Source organism: Struthio camelus, chromosome 5 (genome assembly GCF_040807025.1).
Source record: "Struthio camelus isolate bStrCam1 chromosome 5, bStrCam1.hap1, whole genome shotgun sequence".
Taxonomy (NCBI): Eukaryota; Metazoa; Chordata; class Aves; order Struthioniformes; family Struthionidae; genus Struthio; species Struthio camelus.
In genome coordinates this window covers 5,794,611-5,809,648 of record NC_090946.1, presented here as the reverse complement: position 1 = coordinate 5,809,648, position 15,038 = coordinate 5,794,611, and the positions used below count along the sequence as shown (strand labels likewise).

The 15,038-nt window shown below is 66.2% G+C and overlaps 2 protein-coding genes and 1 long non-coding RNA gene across 6 annotated transcripts; 1 reads left to right on the top strand and 2 right to left on the bottom strand.

The window, feature by feature from the left end:
- Positions 1–1,963: 1,963 nt before the first annotated feature.
- LOC138067382 (uncharacterized) lies at positions 1,964–4,726 on the bottom strand. The gene is made up of 3 exons (XR_011141243.1): positions 4,611–4,726; positions 4,002–4,264; positions 1,964–3,515 (listed from the first exon to the last, which is right to left on the bottom strand). It is a non-coding gene; the product is annotated as an uncharacterized lncRNA (long non-coding RNA).
- A 199-nt stretch (positions 4,727–4,925) lies between these two features.
- On the top strand, positions 4,926–6,860 carry LOC138067381 (T-box transcription factor TBX1-like). Its single transcript, XM_068944407.1, has 6 exons — positions 4,926–5,021; positions 5,659–5,759; positions 5,849–5,950; positions 6,186–6,357; positions 6,541–6,696; positions 6,789–6,860. The coding sequence occupies exons 1-6, from the start codon at positions 4,926–4,928 to the stop codon at positions 6,858–6,860; spliced, it is 699 nt and encodes a 232-aa protein (XP_068800508.1).
- A 724-nt stretch (positions 6,861–7,584) lies between these two features.
- On the bottom strand, positions 7,585–14,694 carry TCIRG1 (T cell immune regulator 1, ATPase H+ transporting V0 subunit a3). 4 transcript variants are annotated; one of them, XM_068944403.1, is made up of 20 exons: positions 14,322–14,694; positions 13,887–14,076; positions 13,544–13,622; positions 13,180–13,409; positions 12,971–13,068; positions 12,748–12,874; positions 12,558–12,640; positions 12,055–12,148; positions 11,741–11,953; positions 11,228–11,378; positions 10,972–11,111; positions 10,532–10,689; positions 10,359–10,449; positions 10,148–10,266; positions 9,659–9,872; positions 8,991–9,107; positions 8,800–8,910; positions 8,568–8,688; positions 8,303–8,474; positions 7,585–8,192 (listed from the first exon to the last, which is right to left on the bottom strand). In XM_068944403.1, exons 2-20 carry the CDS (start codon positions 14,001–14,003, stop codon positions 8,111–8,113), a joined length of 2,517 nt encoding a protein of 838 aa, XP_068800504.1. In that variant the 5' UTR covers positions 14,004–14,076; positions 14,322–14,694; the 3' UTR covers positions 7,585–8,110. The 4 variants fall into 4 exon arrangements, with proteins under 4 accessions (XP_068800504.1, XP_068800506.1, XP_068800505.1 ...); XM_068944405.1 differs by having other exon boundaries at positions 12,971–13,065; positions 14,322–14,693; XM_068944404.1 differs by having other exon boundaries at positions 14,608–14,681.
- Positions 14,695–15,038: the final 344 nt, after the last annotated feature.

The window sequence follows — 15,038 nt, the reverse complement described above, 5'->3', positions numbered from 1 at the left end:
AAGATAGGAGTCTCAAACTGCAGGGAAAAGTAGAGCAGAAGGAACATTTTTTTAACAATCTGCTAGGAAACACCAAGGAAAAAAAAAAAAAAAAGCCAATGAAATTTTCTTCCACTACAGAAGAGGAAATTCTGCGGAGACCAACCAGTCCAGAATACCATGTAAAATGGCCTGATTTAAAGAGGTCCCGTGTTTATCACCTTCAAATACTTGTGCGCTATGCAACCCTCCCCTAACTGGCACGGTCCATGCTGAAGGCATCAGTGGGGTCAGTGCTGACAGCTCTCCTGGCGGGTGGGTCTGGTTTCTGACACCTTGTCGTCACGGGGGGGGCCTCTCAGCTTTCATTTATTAAAAATATGGGAGAGGGGAACGGGTTTGTAGCCTTGGGAAGGAAGAAGTGAAAAAAACTAGTCGAGCCGCCGCTCGGTCTCAGATATGCAACAATCGCTTTCAACAGTCCTGTGGTTTTTAAGCCCACGACCTGATTTTGAGGATATACCTCACATTTGTAGGCAACTGGAGGCACTGTGCGAGGGGATCTCTTTGAAGGAGGCAGCTGCCTGTAAGCCGGCACCCAAGCGTGGGCCGGGGAGTTTCACCGCCAGCCCCCGGCTGCAAGCCTGGGCTGAGCCCCGTCACCAGCAGGACCCTTATGGCAAGGCAGCAAGGACGGTGCTGGCTAGCCGTGGGGCAAGGTGCAGTAGCTAACCACCCCCACCACCCCGCCTTCCCAAGGTCTTCTGCTGATACAGCTCTCCCAGATAGGGTCCTTCCATGAGCTCTTGCCAAAAGCCGCAGGAGAGCAGGAAAAACCAGCCGCAGGGACTTCAGAGTGCCTCACCCCCCCCCCCCCCCCGCCGCCACCGACAGCCAAAGCCTCCGCTGTGCTCCCACTCACTCGGTGTCCTGACCCCCCTCACCAGCAAGCTGCTACCCACTAACGGGGCACTTTCTACTAAATCACGTACCCAAGAGCCAACCCCTTGCCTCCCAGCCCCACAACGGGAAATTCCCAGGCTTGCTGCCTTTGCCCTCAGCTGCGTTTTCCCTGGCTGGGAGCCTGTGTTGAGGACAAGCTCCCCAAAGCCCGGGGAAGGGATTTTGGCAGATGTTCCTTGCTCTGAGGTTCGCCCCTGCAGAGCCTTGGGGATACCCCTGTGGAGGGGCAGGATGCACAGCGTGGCAGCTCTGCCTGCGGCAGACAGGACCCCAAAGCAAGCACGCTGTGCACTGAGGGACGTCTTGAGCATCTCCCCAACCCAGTTTGCCCCATGCAGTGCCAGTCCTGCCCAGCGCCAGCTCCGGCCGTGCTCAGCCCCGGGGCTCAGGCCCCCTCCCATCCGTCTTCCTGCTGTCAGCCCGCCGCCTCTCACACCTCCTCATCTCCGCGCTCGATACCTGCCCGACGGCGAGAGACGGGAGCTGCCGGGGCTGCTGACAGCAGGAGATGAATGGGGCCGAGTCGGCGCTGCAGGGCACCGGGCAGGGGAGGGGAGATGAGCTGTGTGGTGCTGTGGCAGACACTTCAGTCTTGGGGAGCCATCTCCAGGGCTAAGGCCCTGTAGACCAGCAGTGAGGATGACCACTGTGTCCCAGCAGACAGTCCCAAGCATCCTTTTGGTGCTTTCTGGCCTCCTAGAGAGCCATGAATCTCTTGCATCTGTCCCGGTCCCCAAAACTCAGCTCCAGCTGAGACTGTGCTGTCCATATGGTGTCCCATTTTGGCCACCCTGGACACCACCAGAGTATGAGGTCAGAAATTTTTCCTTTCCCCATATGACAGCTGCAAGGAATTGGGAAGGATTTAAGCACCAAACACAAATGCAAAAGCGAAGCCTGAGCTGCTGTTTAAGTTAATAGTCCAAGTTTACAGGAAAGGACCGGCTTTGTTGAAGCGAGCCCTTGCTCGCTGTCACCATCAACCAGGCATTGCTGGAGAGAGAAAACCCCTAGGAGGCTGTTAGCGACCCACGTACAAGGCGAGGACAGAGCGGTAGTATTGCAACCCCCACCGCCATGGACAGACTGCTCTTGGGACAGCCCAGCTGCCAGGACTCCTTGGACAAGCTTTTCCGAAGCCACTCCATGAGGCTTGGTGCAGACACAGTCCTCCGGTTTGACCCATGCTCTCCGGGTCATGCAGCTAGTACCCCAGTACAGGTGCACAGGAGCGGGCATGCTCGGTGGCCCCCTTCAAATACGCACCTGTGGGACTCTTGGCCACTCCGGGTCCAGGCAGGCATCGTGCAAATGAACTGCTTGAGCTGAGGAGGAACGTGGCCTCCAGTCCAACCCCTGCTCATTATGTCCCCTCTGCTACTTGCCCCGGCACCCTGTTCCTCCTTTTTCTTTGCAGCAGCACCACATTGCAGAAGTCAGGGAGTCACTCTCGCTCCCCATCCTCGGCCGTGACGCGGCCCCTTCCTTGGCCTGTCTCGCTGCCACGGGCTGGGCTGGAGCACGGACAGCCCGTGCTCCTGCGTGTTCTTGCCGGTGGTGCCTTCTGGTGTCCCCCCGGTGTGGGACATGAGGAGGGAGCGGGCCATGTGGCCTGGTGCAGCGATTTCTTCTCCAGCCCTGGAGCCCGGAGCCCCCCTCCGCTCTCCGAGGACGCAGCGTCTTCTTCAGCGCTCCTGGCGCTCGCCTGCAGGAGAAGCAAGGGATCAGGCTGGCGCCGGGGTGGGTGTGAGGCTGGCAGCGCTCAGGGCAGGGGAAGCCCAGGGAAGAGGCTGGATTGGGGGCTGCCGGGGCACCCCGAGGTGCTGCCCGGGTAGCAGCACCCACAGCAAGCCCCACGGGCATCCTTGCACAGAGTTGGTCTCAGCTCCCGCTCCCTTTCCCTGCGTTCATCCTCTGGTGGCACCCGTGAGACCAGCCCCAGCTCTGGGTCCCAGGAGACAGCCCCATCCGGGGTTTTCAGGGCAGAAGGCAGCAGACGGCCACCCAAACCCGGCAGAGCAGGGCCCATGGGCCCTGGGGCAGGGATGGGGGGCAAGCAGCATAGGGCTGGGCAAGCACCCACCAGCCGGGATCTCCCCGTGGGTACTTGCAGCCCAGCAGTGAGACGTGATCCTGGTAGCTAAGCTAATAATGAGCCATTAATTAATAACCTACCTCTGGTATCCATGCAGATGCTTGGTGGACACTCACCCCAATAGCCTTGGCCCCACCTCGGACGGTCGTCCCGAGCCCTGGTGCCCACCATGACCGTGCTCACCTCCCCTCCCCTGCCCGGTGCCCTGCAGCGCCGACTCGGCCCCATTCATCTCCTGCTGTCAGCAGCCCCGGCAGCTCCCGTCTCTCGCCGTCGGGCAGGTATCGAGCGCGGAGATGAGGAGGTGTGAGAGGCGGCGGGCTGACAGCAGGAAGACGGATGGGAGGGGGCCTGAGCCCCGGGGCTGAGCACGGCCGGAGCTGGCGCTGGGCAGGACTGGCACCGTACAGCTGGGCTCAGGGCGGGTATCCCCAAGGCACAAGAGGCTGGAGACGAGGGGTCGGGCCGTGGGCAGAAGCTGCAGAGGAGCAGGGGAAAGATGAGACCGTTGTTGGGGATTCAGCCAGGGCGGGCTGGCGGCGAGGACCGCCTGCACCTCCCCAGAGCCGGCGTTACCGCGAACTCCTGAAACGCTGCCGTGCTCTTTCAATGACGGGCGCTGGTGGCAGCCTGTGGGACGAGCTGCCGGAGGCTGTTGCACGGGCAGCCGCACCGTGCTAAGAGCTGGGATGGGTTTGAGGGGTGGGGGGACGGACGGATGGCATCCACCTCCAGCCTCCTGCCACCTCTCTCAGCACCTCCCCAATTCAGGCAGTGACCCCTCGTCGTGCCACACATACCTCTCAGCTCATTGTAGCATGCAGCCAGCCCCCTGTGCACTGTGTCTGCACACGCTCTCAGACCCTCAGCAGCCCCCTTTCCTCTTGCCCTGGGATTTGGGGGGCTGCTTGGCCCCCATGACCTGCCCTAACATGCAAATGGGGCCCCACCTGGCCCGGCTTACCTCTACCCCAGGAGGAAGGGTCTTGCGGCTCAGCTGCTGGTGATGGGCTTGGCCGCGTGAGCCTCCCCGCTACCCACCGCCTGCTTGCGGTCAGGGCACTGCTGCTGTGGCCCACGCCTGCTTCAGTAGGACCACCACCACCACCACCACCGCTGTCCTGAACTGGGGGCTTGCTGGGCCAAGCTGTCCTCACGAAGGTGGGAGCTGGGCCTGGGCAGACGTGCCAAGTCTCCGAGGGGGTCTCCCAGGGGTCTGGGTCCCTTCTGAGGGGTGAAGGGCTGGTGAGACGTGACTTGGTCACCAGGAAAGGAAGAGGTCGTAGGGTTCAAGGAGCACCTGTCTCCTGCTCACAAGGGGAGCCGAGTAACCAGGAGACACATCCCACCACCGAGGCCAGTCTAGGCTTTCCCCAGGGGTGAGAGGTTCAGAGCAGCTCCAGTCTCCCCCAGATCACATGTGCTGTATGCAAGGGTGAAGGAGACAGTCTGCCTTTGCTCCAGAAACAGGCAGATGTGGCCCTTCCCTGGCCCAGGACACCCTTGCCCCATGACCAAGAGGACCAGCGGTGATCCCAGCCCTGTCTGACCCTGTCCCAAGGCCACCACTCACCTCCTGTCCATCAACAGCTCATCAAGGCGCCAAGGCAGCCTGCTCTGGGGAAGCGGGGCGGGATGTGCTCTGCATCGCTGCAAGGCAGCCAGCCCCCCGAGGACTGCCGCCGCCGCTCTGTCCCGCTCATCTCCGCGCTGCGCAGCCAGGGCAAGGGAGTCTCCACCCCCGAGCAGGAGGATAAAATCCCCAGCACGGATGTAGGGGGGACCGGAGTCGAGAGCCGGCGCTGCGTTGAGCTGGGTGGGGGCTGAGGGTGCCCGCTGCGCAGAGGGTCAAGGAGCTGCAGCAACCTCCCGCTCGCTGGTTGCCCTCATGACAGGTAAAACCCACCTGCGGCAAAGCTTCTCGGGTCCCGTTGAGGTGGCCTCCACCACCACCACCTCAAGCTCCGGGTCCCCCCCACGCTCCGTGCGCTGTACGGGAGGCCAGGGCGCACCCGGGCTGACGGGGTGCACGTTGGCGTATTCAGGGAGCCACGCGCGGCTGGGGTGCCCGGGCGTCGGTGGCATCCTCTGTCCCCCCGGGGATGGTGCCATGGGGCAGGAACGGGGAGGGGGGGCAGCTCACGTCACGCATGCGGCCCATGGCAGCAGCACCGGCCACCTTGTAAGAGCGTGTGGTTGCAAGGAGCGGGAGGAAAACGCCCCTAGGGGACCAGGATGCCTGGGTCCTCTCCCCATCTCAACGTAGGGAGGATGGGATGGGGTATTTGGTAGATTCGGGCGGGGGCCAGGCTGCGTGGGTTTCAATTGACCACGAGCGGCCAGCCCTACGTCCATGGGCGCGCTCTCGGCGCTGCGAGGGGCCGGGGAGCCCAACCTGGCATCAGGAGGCACAGAGCGGTGGGCTCGGGGCGGCAGGGAAACAACCCCCTCGGTCCTCCACAGCCTTCCTCGCAGCCGGCCTGAGCATGCTGCCAGGCGAGGGCGGTCACCTCCCTGCCAGCCCCGAGTGGGTAGGTGCCACGGGACGACCCTGCCTGCTGGGGCCGGCCCCAGCGGGCACCAGGCTGGGGGCCGAGGAGCCGGGAACTGGCGGCGCGAAGAACCAGCGCGTGTGCCACGTGGCAGTGCAGCTGGAGATGGGCAGCCTCTGGGAGGAGTTCAACCGCCTGGGCACCGAGATGATCGTCACCAAGGCGGGGAGGTAGGTGCGGGAGCGGAGGTCCATGGCACCCAGGGCCACCACCCTCCCACCTCTCCCCCCCACCCCACAACTTCTCTCTCTCTCCGTAGGAGGATGTTCCCCACCTTCCAGGTGAAGCTCTCAGGGCTGGACCCGCTGGCCGATTACGTCCTGCTCATGGATTTTGTCCCACTGGATGACAAGAGATACAGGTGGGGACCAGCGCACCTGGGGCCAGGATGGGTGGATGGGTGGTGGGGACGGGCCTGGCGATGGTTGATGGACCCCCGGCTCCTGTTGGTGGCTGAGAGGGGTCCATGCTCGCCCACAGCCCTGCTGTGGGCTCCCCGCGGGGGAAGGACTGAGTGGCCAGAGCTCGCTGCAGGACCCAGCTCCGCGCAAGGTGGCCGCATCCCAGCTGGCTCTCAGCCACCACCGTCCCCACAGATACGCCTTCCACAGCTCATCCTGGCTGGTGGCCGGACGGGCCGACCCTGCGGCACCCGGCCGCGTCCACTTCCACCCGGACTCACCCGCCAAGGGGGCCCAGTGGATGCGGCAGATTGTCTCCTTTGACAAGCTCAAGCTCACCAACAACCTCCTGGACGACAACGGCCACGTGAGACCCCAAAACCTCAGGTGGTGGTTGGGGGGTTGGGGCGGGGGGGGGGGAGGACGCGTGCCAGGGTAGGGGCAGGAGAGGGAGCCCAGCTCCGGAGAGCGGCTCCGTGGTGGGGAGGAAGGGCCGAGGGGGAAGATGTGGCGGGCGGGTGCCCATCTCCCCTCTCCCCTCTCTGCCCAGATCATCCTCAACTCCATGCACCGGTACCAACCCCGCTTCCATGTGGTCTTCGTGGACCCCCGGCGGGACAGCGAGCGCTTCGCCCACGAGAACTTCAAGTCCTTCAGCTTCCCCGAGACCCAGTTCATGGCCGTGACAGCCTACCAAAACCACCGGGTGAGCCTCACGGAGGGACCCCGGGGCACCTGGCCAGCCGGTCGCCCACCCTGGGGCACCCCTTGACCACCCTCCTCCTCCTCCCTCTGCAGATCACGCAGCTCAAGATCGCCAGCAACCCCTTCGCCAAGGGCTTCCGGGACTGCGAGCCCGAGGCTTGGTAACCCATCCCACACCCCCCCGCCGCCGCCCCGCCGCCACAATGATGGGCTCGGTGCCACCCGCTGGCCACCGCTTCTCTCTTGCAGGGCTGGGGTGGCGGCGGGGTCCCTGCTGGGCGTGCTGTCGCGGACGCGGGGGCCAGCGCTCTCCTGCCAGCCGAAGGAGAAGCAGGAGAAAGGTAGTGGCGCTTGGCGATGGGCTGGCGGGGTGGGCTCGGGCCGGTCCCCTACAAAGACTGGGCTGAACCCCGCTCTACTTTCTCTCCCCACCTCCAGGGGCACCCAGGAGCCGTGGGTGCAGCGGGGAGCTGGTGCCGGCCATGCCCCGCGAGCCAAGCCCGCTCCACCAGCCGCCTCTGGTCCCAGCCGCAGGCACCTCCGGCTTCCCGCAGCTGCCTGTGCCCCCCTACCAGCCCCTCGCCTACCGCAGCGTGTACGTGGCGGCCAAGCCCCGTGCCGTGCCCTACCCGCTTCCCACCTTGCGGGCAGCCGGCTTGCACGGCCTCAACGTCTATGGGAGCGGACCGGCGCCCGCCTTGGGCTACGGCCAGCAGTGAGGGGACACGGGCCCGTCGGCTCGTGCCGACCCCTCCTGCTCCGCGGGTGGAAGAGGGGCAGCGTGCTGGGCATGGAAACCTCTTGGTTGGGGGGGAGGGCTCATGCGCCTCTGCCCCCCAACCCTGCCCCAAACCCTGAGCGCTGGGCTGCGAGCAGTCAGGCAACAGCATTGCTTGGACAGCTTTTATTTGCTGCTGGAGGAAAGTCTCCCAGGGCACGGGCTAGGCTGCCCGGGCCACAAGAGCAGAGGAGGGTTACGAGCATCACTGGACGTATCCTGCATCCAGCCCCTCGGTGCCCCGCTGCTCTGGGGGTGCTGGGGATGCAGCCCTGCCCCATGGCACCTGGGCAGCCCCCCGCCGTGCCCCTAACCCTGCACAGCATCCTCGGGCAACCTCCCTGCCACGCCAGGGCAAAGGCAGCAGGCAGGAGGGGGGAGAAGGGGCAACGGCAAGCAGGCGACTTGCTTCTCCAAGCGCTGCTTCCCGATGCTCCGAGCCCCCCCCCCCCCGGCTCTGCTCCCACCCACGGTGAGGAAAAAAAAGGAGGCGGAGGGTGGGGGTGTGTGTGGGGGGGGTGGGGGGAGAAAGATAAACTGCTCCGGGCTGGGAAAGAGCGGCCAGGCAGGACCAGCGACGGCATCCTTGCAAAAGGCACGAAGGCAGCGCAGCGGGGGGCTCGGCCCCGGGGCAGCCCTACTCCCAGACGTCGGGCGCGAAGGTGAAGGGGCACAGCTTGTACCCGGCACCCACGTAGAACTTGTTCTGAAACTCCACCCTGCCGACGAGGGGGGACAGTCAGAGCCGGCGGTGGTGGGCACACCGGTGTGCCTGTCCCCGCCGCCCACCCCCCCGGCCGCCTTCCCAGTGCTTCCGCTGGGGGCTCACCAGTGCAGCCGCAGGGCATGCAGGAAGGCTGAGAGCCCCTCCATCACCAGCAGGATGGCCACGGTGAGCACGGCAAAGAAGGCGAAGACGGGCACCAGCACGACGCCACCCACGTAGTTCAGCCGCACGAACCCATTGCGCATCACCATGGTCCAGAGGACCTCCGACAGCTCTGTGGGATGGGCACCGGGCCAGGTGAGCCTCACGGGCCAAGGAGCCCCCGAGCGCGCAAAAGGGGAGCCCCCAGGGCACGGGGAGGACTCACGCGCGTGCGCCAGGCTGAGGGCCCAGAGCCGCAGGTAGGACGCCGTGTTGGAGATGCAGCCCAGGCAGTACTCAATGGTGTGGATCGCCTGGTGCATGAAGACCTCGGAGAACTCAAAGTGCTGCGGAGGCAGAGGGGAGGTGGCACGTCAGCGGGGCATGGCTCCTCCGGCTCTGCCGCCCACCCCGACCCCGCCAGGCTCAGGCACCTGCCCGTTCACCGCAGCCCTCACCTCGGCGTCGTGGACGTGCGCCCCGCTCTCGACGTCCTCCTTGGTGGCGTTGACAGAGTTGCCAGCCTCCTGTCCCTCCAGCAGTGGCTCCTGCTCCCCGCCGGTCACTGGCTGTGCAGGGATAGGACCTAAGGTGAGACCCTGCTGCATCCCCCGGCCCCAACCAAACGCCCCCCTGGCCTCAACCTTACCGCAGGGCGTGCTGTCCTCCGCGAGCGCTGTCGGCAGTACAAGTAGAGGGGTGTTCCCAGGAGCAGGACGGGCACCGCTGCCAGCGCCAGCACCACCAGTACGGTCTGCACAGGCACCTGCGGCAAGAGGGGAGAGCAGGAAACTGCAGGGCACTCAGGGCCTAGGTCTTGCACTCGGCGTGAGACACCAGCCCAAGGTCCCCTCGAGTGACCCCCCCCCCCCCACCCCGGCAGCCCTGTGCCCCTGGTTGGGTCTCAGAGCACCCAACGTCCCGCCTGGGCCAGGCAGCTTCACCAGGCTGAGCCAAGGACGGCGGGAGACGCGCTGCTCGTGACGCAGGCTGGCTGCCCAGCGGGGCCGCGCTCGCGGAGAGCCCCAGGCGGAGGGGTGGGCTGCGGAGAAGCTCCTCTCCCCAGAGCTGTGCCCAAGGTTCGTGCACCCCGTCCCGAGCGCAGGACCCCCATCCCCGCTGCTCCAGGTCCCCCCAGGGCTCCTCGCTGCTGCCAGCATGCCCAGCATCCCTGCCCTGGCTGGGCTCCTGGATGGGGACAGGACTATACAGGGCAGAGGGGACAAGGCAGCACGTTGACGCCAGCCAGAGGATCAAGCTAGGGAGGAGAGCTGGGCCCGGGGAGCCCCACGGCTGCCCCATGGTGGGAGACGCTACCTGCCCCTCGTAGAGCGGGAGGTTTTCGGCGTTGGAGGTGAAGAGGAACATGTCGATGAAGTGGATGAGGATGCTGGGGGCCACCAGGGAGTTGACGGCACTGAACTTGATCCACTTGTAAAAGATGAGGAAGACGAGGTAGCCAAAAAGGGCCAGCAGGAAGATCATCTCGGGCAGGAATTCCAGCACCAGCCGGTGTCGCTGCTGGAAGTGCCTGGGCAGAGAGGGGCACGAGCAGGGCTCAGCCTGGCATGGCGCAGCCCCCGGCCCCACGTGGACCAGGTGCCCCCCAGAGGGGAGTCTCAGAGGGTCTGCACATAGCTTGCACCCTGAACTGATGTAGGGCACAGGACTCCTCTCGCCTGCCCCAGCCCGGTGCCACGGCCACTGTCGGCCCTGCAGGGAGCGAGCCAGGCTCTGGCCCCTTAGCAGGACTCAGAGGTGGGCATGGACGGCCAGAGCCTGCGGACACAGCGAGGGGAGACTCACACGTGGTTGAAGACCCCCAGGAGGACACCAAAGCCCATGTGCACGATGCCCAGCACCACGGACATCTTCATCTTGAAGGAGTTGAGGAAGTTGAGGTGGTTGGTGGCCAAGCTCCAGATCTGCCCAGGGCAAAGCAGAGCAAGTGGGTGAGATGCTGGGCCACCCTGCTGAGGGTCCCGTCCCATCCCATCCCCCCAGAGCCCCCACTCACTGGGTCGATCCCGAAAGGGTAGGGCCCTTGGAAGACGCCTGTGATGTTGGGGTCTAGGGCGAGGGTCGGGTGAGTGGCGAGGTAGTCGGAACTGTGGGGAGAGCAAGGGGGCGTCAGTGCAGGTGGAGGGCTGGTGCTGGAGGCCGCAGGGGGCCGGGGGGGGGGGGTCTCACCTCCAGGAGGAGTGGTTGGCCATGGCAGCCACGCTCCAGGCCGAGGGGAATATGACGGTGGCTTTGCTGAAGCACTCGTTGTAGATGAAGCCAGTATAGATGGAGAAGGCCCCCATGAGCAGGATGAGGTAGCGCCCTTCAAAGAACGTCAGCCAGATCTGGGGGTAGCAAACGTGGCTCCCACACTGTCCCACAACCTGCCCATATGACTCCCCGCCCCTGCCCCGCACACAAGTCCTGTCCCACACCACCAAACCTGCCCCATGCTGCCCCAGCCACCCTGTCTCGCCCCACCAACCCTACCACACATCCACCCCATCCCACACCACCCACCCTGTGCCATCCAAACCTGCCCCACCCCACCAACCCCATCCCACACCAAATCTGCCCCATGCCACCAGCCCCCTCCCACACCACTAACCCCTGCGGGCCCTGTTCACCTCGTTGCTGGCCTGCCGCAAGCTGGGGCTATTCTCGTACAGCACCATCCAGAGAGCAAAGAGGAACATGAGCAGCCCGTGACCCACGTCCCCAAACATGATGGCGAAGATGAAGGGGAACGTGATGATGGCATAGGGTGCTGTGGGGCACAGGGACCACGTCACCCAGGACCCTGCTGGAGCCCTCCCGCCGCCCGGGCACTGCTCCTGCAAAGCCCATAGCCCCCTCACTCCTGCTCGGGGCGGGGGTCCTTACCAGGGTTCACCTCCTGGTAGCTGGCCACCCCATAGGCATCCACGATGCTTTGGAAGCCGGCGGTGAACTTGTTGGTGCGGATGAGCGTCGGGGGGCTCTCCGAGGTGGGGATGCGCTGCACGAAGCACTCCACGCTTGAGCCGCTCTTGTACTGCAGGGACGGCACCCAGCATATGACCCACTGTGCCCTGCTGCCCTTGCACCCACGCAGTGTGGGACATCCCAGAGTGGGTCTCATCCTGCTGCAGGCCAGAGGGATTTGCAAGCTCCGCACAGAGCATGTGCCATGGCACAGGGCTTGGGCTAGGGGGGCTCGAGCTTAGGGGGCAGGCGCACAGGCAGACAGGACACCAGAGGGGGGTGCCAATCCCTGGCAGAGGGGGCACATATCACCCTAGGCACAAGAAGTGGGGTTCATGTCCCAGCGTGGGCACAAGATGCGGGGGGTACATCTCTCCCTGAGCATGAGGTGCACCTCAGCCAACCCTGGCACGGAGGACATAGGGCACCTACCGACCCCTGGCGCAGGGCGTCCTGCACCTGCGTGAGGTCACGCACGGGGCACCAGACCTCAGCGATGAGGCACTTCTCGGTGACATCGAAGCTGCACTGGTTGAGGACGAGGTAGACCGCCTTCATCTTCTGCACCCGCACCCGCCACGTGGGCAGCACCAGCACCACCTTGTCCAGCACCTGCGCCAAGTACTGCTCCGTCTCCTCCAGCACCTACGGGCACCAGCAGGTCGGGTCAGGGACGAAGGGGGTCCAGGTGCTCATCCGCCCAGCTCGCCGCATGTCCCCCTCCATCCCTGCGGCGTCCAGCTCACCACGCTGAGGTCCTGGATCTGGCTGAGCAGCCCCGTCAGGGTCTCCGTGCGGCTGGCCTCGCTCTCGGGGTAGGGGTACACGTGGCAGTGGAAGCTGGGACAGACACGCGCGCTTTGGGGGGACGGCAAAACGCTCCCTGGGGAAGCCCAACCCAGCCCCGGGGGCAGAGCACGGGGACGGGCTCTGCCTGCAGGGAGCCGTTTGCCAGCACGTCCCTCCCCGCATCCCACGAGCCTCCTGGACCGCAGAGACTGGCTGGGCACTCAAGGCAACGCCAGCCTTGCAACGTCCCTGGGAAAGGCAGTTGGATGGCGGCGCCGAAGCAGACGGGCAAACGTAAAGGAAGGGATTCGGGCCCATGGGAGACGGGAGCAGGTCTTGCTAAATAAAACCTTTCCGCAGCAAAACGGCGTGGCATCGGGGAGCGGGCGCGCACCCGCCGGACACTTTGGGGACACGGGGTAGGGGGTCCGGGTGGGGGGCCACGGAGCCACTCACTCACCAGTCGGAGATCTTGCGGATCTTCTGCCCTATCTGCTCGCCCCAGTAGGAGATGAGGAAGATGACCCAGGTGATGCTCTCGCCCTAGGGAGAGGGGTGGGGGGCGGGGCGCGCGGGCCGCGTCAGCCTCGGCCGTCCCCAGCACCCCCCCTTGCCCTGCCAGCACCCCCTGGCCCTGCGCCCGCGCTCACCGTGGCCGGGTCCTCCATGGGCTCCGGCATCTCCACGAAGTTGGCCACGAGGTAGCCGCGGCAGGCGCGCCACAGCAGCCGCTCGAAGGCGCTCACCCGCCACGGGTGCACGACGCCGGCCACAAAGCTGCGAGGGGTGCAGGCGGAGCGGCGGGGTGAGGGACGCCGGCGAGGGGGCCGTGCCCCCTGCCCCTCTCCCCGCACGCGCGCCAACCCCGTTTACTTGATCTTGCGGTCGAGGTGCTGGCTCACAGACGGGTCCAGGACGGGCTCGCGCTCCGAGTGGGACCGAGGCCGAGGCGGGGAGCCCAACGGGGCCTGCTGGGCCGGGGTTGGGGGGGGGAGCGAAGAGATGAGGAAGAGGAGGAGGGAGCAGCACCGCGGCCCCTGAGGCAGCGCCGGGTCCCCGGCGGTCCTTCCCCCCGGACCCACCGGCAGGCTGGTGAAGCGTTGACCCTCGCGTAGGACGTGCAGGTACTCGCGCAGCTCCCGGAGGCGCCCGCGCAGCGATTCCCGGTTGCGGCTGACTTCGCGCAGCTCCTGCGCCAGCTGCTCCGACTGCTCCTGGATGCGTAGGGCATCGCGGGCCAACGGGGCCGCCGGGTTGTCCGGGCACGGCCCCAACGCCCGTCCGGCTTTGAGGAGCTCCTGGTGCAGGAAGGCTGCAGAAGAACAGTCAGATACGAGCGCCGGAGGTGGCCAGGTTGCCACAGGGCACCCCCGTCCCCGGGGAGACGCCAGCCCCCTTTCCCCAAACGGCCCCTTTCTCCGGGCTCTCCTGCCCTCCGGCACTCACTGAACGTCTTCTCCATCTCCTCGCAGCGCCGCACTTCGCCCACGAACCGCCGCTGGAAAGCGCTGACGTTGGGGTTCAGCTGGGGAAAGGAGGAGAAGCAGGGTGGCAAGCAGCCGCCAGCGGGGCCGGGGAGGAGGACAGACGGCGGGTGGTGGACCCCCGCAACGCCCCGCCGACCCCAACCCTTGGGGCTTCCCCCCCCCCCGACCCCAAAGCAGAGGTCCGGGCCTCCGTACGCCACCCGGCCGCGTTCCCCACCTCGGCGAGGGCTCGGCACCAACCCAGCCGCCCCGGATGGCCGGCTCTCGCCGGACCCCACCGCTGCCCCGGCCCCTTTACGTACGTCCCTGAACTCGAGCAGCCCCCGCTCGCCCAGCTCGCTGACGCAGCTGTAGGCCGAGGCCGACTGCAGGAAGAGCTGGGCCAGGCAGATCTCCTCGCTGCGGAAAAGGGAGCCCATGGCGCCGGCGGGCCAGCGGCGCCCGTCACCCTCCGTCCTCGCCGTCCGCCGTCACCCCTCGGGGCGCCTCAGCCTGGCAGCAGAGCGAAAGGCGCGCAGGGGCGGCCGCTCAGCCGGCGAGGCGTCGAAGCCCGGGGGCGGGAAAAGCGCCGGAGCCGGTTTCGGCCGCGTCCCGCGGGCGCCCAGCCGCCACCGAGCCGGGAAGCGACTGCCTCGCTGCTGTCACACGGCCCTTTTTCCCCCGCGCCCAGCTTGCGACGTAACTTTCCAGCCTCCCTCCTTGCTCAGCTGCCTCTGAGTCAGGCCACGGCTGCTCACCTAAAGGTGCCTCCAATAGCTTTTTTTTTTTTTTGGGGGGGGGGGTGGAGGAGGGGAGCTCGCCCTCCCCTTCGGGGCCGGTAACCGGGAGATGCTCGGGTACCGCCTGCACCCTGGCTGCTGCTGCACCGTCGGGGTTGGGACCGGCCTCGGCGACTTCCTTCTTCCCCAGGAAGATCCCGGCCGCCGAGGGAGGGACCGACCCGCCCGGCGCCGGCAGCGCCGAGCGCAACCGAGGTAGCGCGGCAGGGAACAACGCCGCCACCCCCGCGCCGAGTTCCCCTACCTGCAACCGGGACCCGGCGCCGAAAGCCGGACTCTTCCCTCCCCGCCTCCCTTTCCTCCTTTCCCTTCCCTCCCCCAACCCCCCCACCCCCCAAAAAAAAAAAAAGCGCCGGGGCTCGCCTCCCGCCTGGGCGGCGCCGCCCCTCCCCGTGGCCTCGGGGCCGTTCGCAAAAGCATCGGCCGCCCCCTCCGGGGTAGAGCCGCCTCCTTGCGGCTTCCCTCCCTCCCCCGGGCGCTGATGCTCCCCAGGTCCAGGGGGAGCAAAGGACGGGGACCCTTTGCTTCTTCGCTCTTTCCCCAAGAGGCAAGCGCAAAGCCCCGGCCGGCGGGCGCTCGCGGGCCGTGGCACAGGCTGTGCCCGCGCAAGGCGGTTCAAGTCCCTGCTTCCGCCTTCCCCCCCCCCCCGCCGCCCTCCCCTTTTCTCCCCGGCAA

Excerpts from the sequence above, each read along its gene's own strand:
- LOC138067381 (XM_068944407.1), top strand. The coding sequence starts at position 4,926 with ATGACAGGTAAAACCCACCTGCGGCAAAGCTTCTCGGGTCCCGTTGAG. Across the intron at positions 6,358-6,540 it reads TCCTGGACGACAACGGCCAC|ATCATCCTCAACTCCATGCA; the intron begins GTGAGACCCCAA and ends CTCTCTGCCCAG. Across the intron at positions 6,697-6,788 it reads CAGCCTACCAAAACCACCGG|ATCACGCAGCTCAAGATCGC; the intron begins GTGAGCCTCACG and ends CTCCCTCTGCAG.
- TCIRG1 (XM_068944403.1), bottom strand. The coding sequence starts at position 14,003 with ATGGGCTCCCTTTTCCGCAGCGAGGAGATCTGCCTGGCCCAGCTCTTC. Across the intron at positions 13,623-13,886 it reads GGCTGCTCGAGTTCAGGGAC|CTGAACCCCAACGTCAGCGC; the intron begins GTACGTAAAGGG and ends TCCTTTCCCCAG. Across the intron at positions 13,069-13,179 it reads AACGCTTCACCAGCCTGCCG|CAGGCCCCGTTGGGCTCCCC; the intron begins GTGGGTCCGGGG and ends ACCCCGGCCCAG.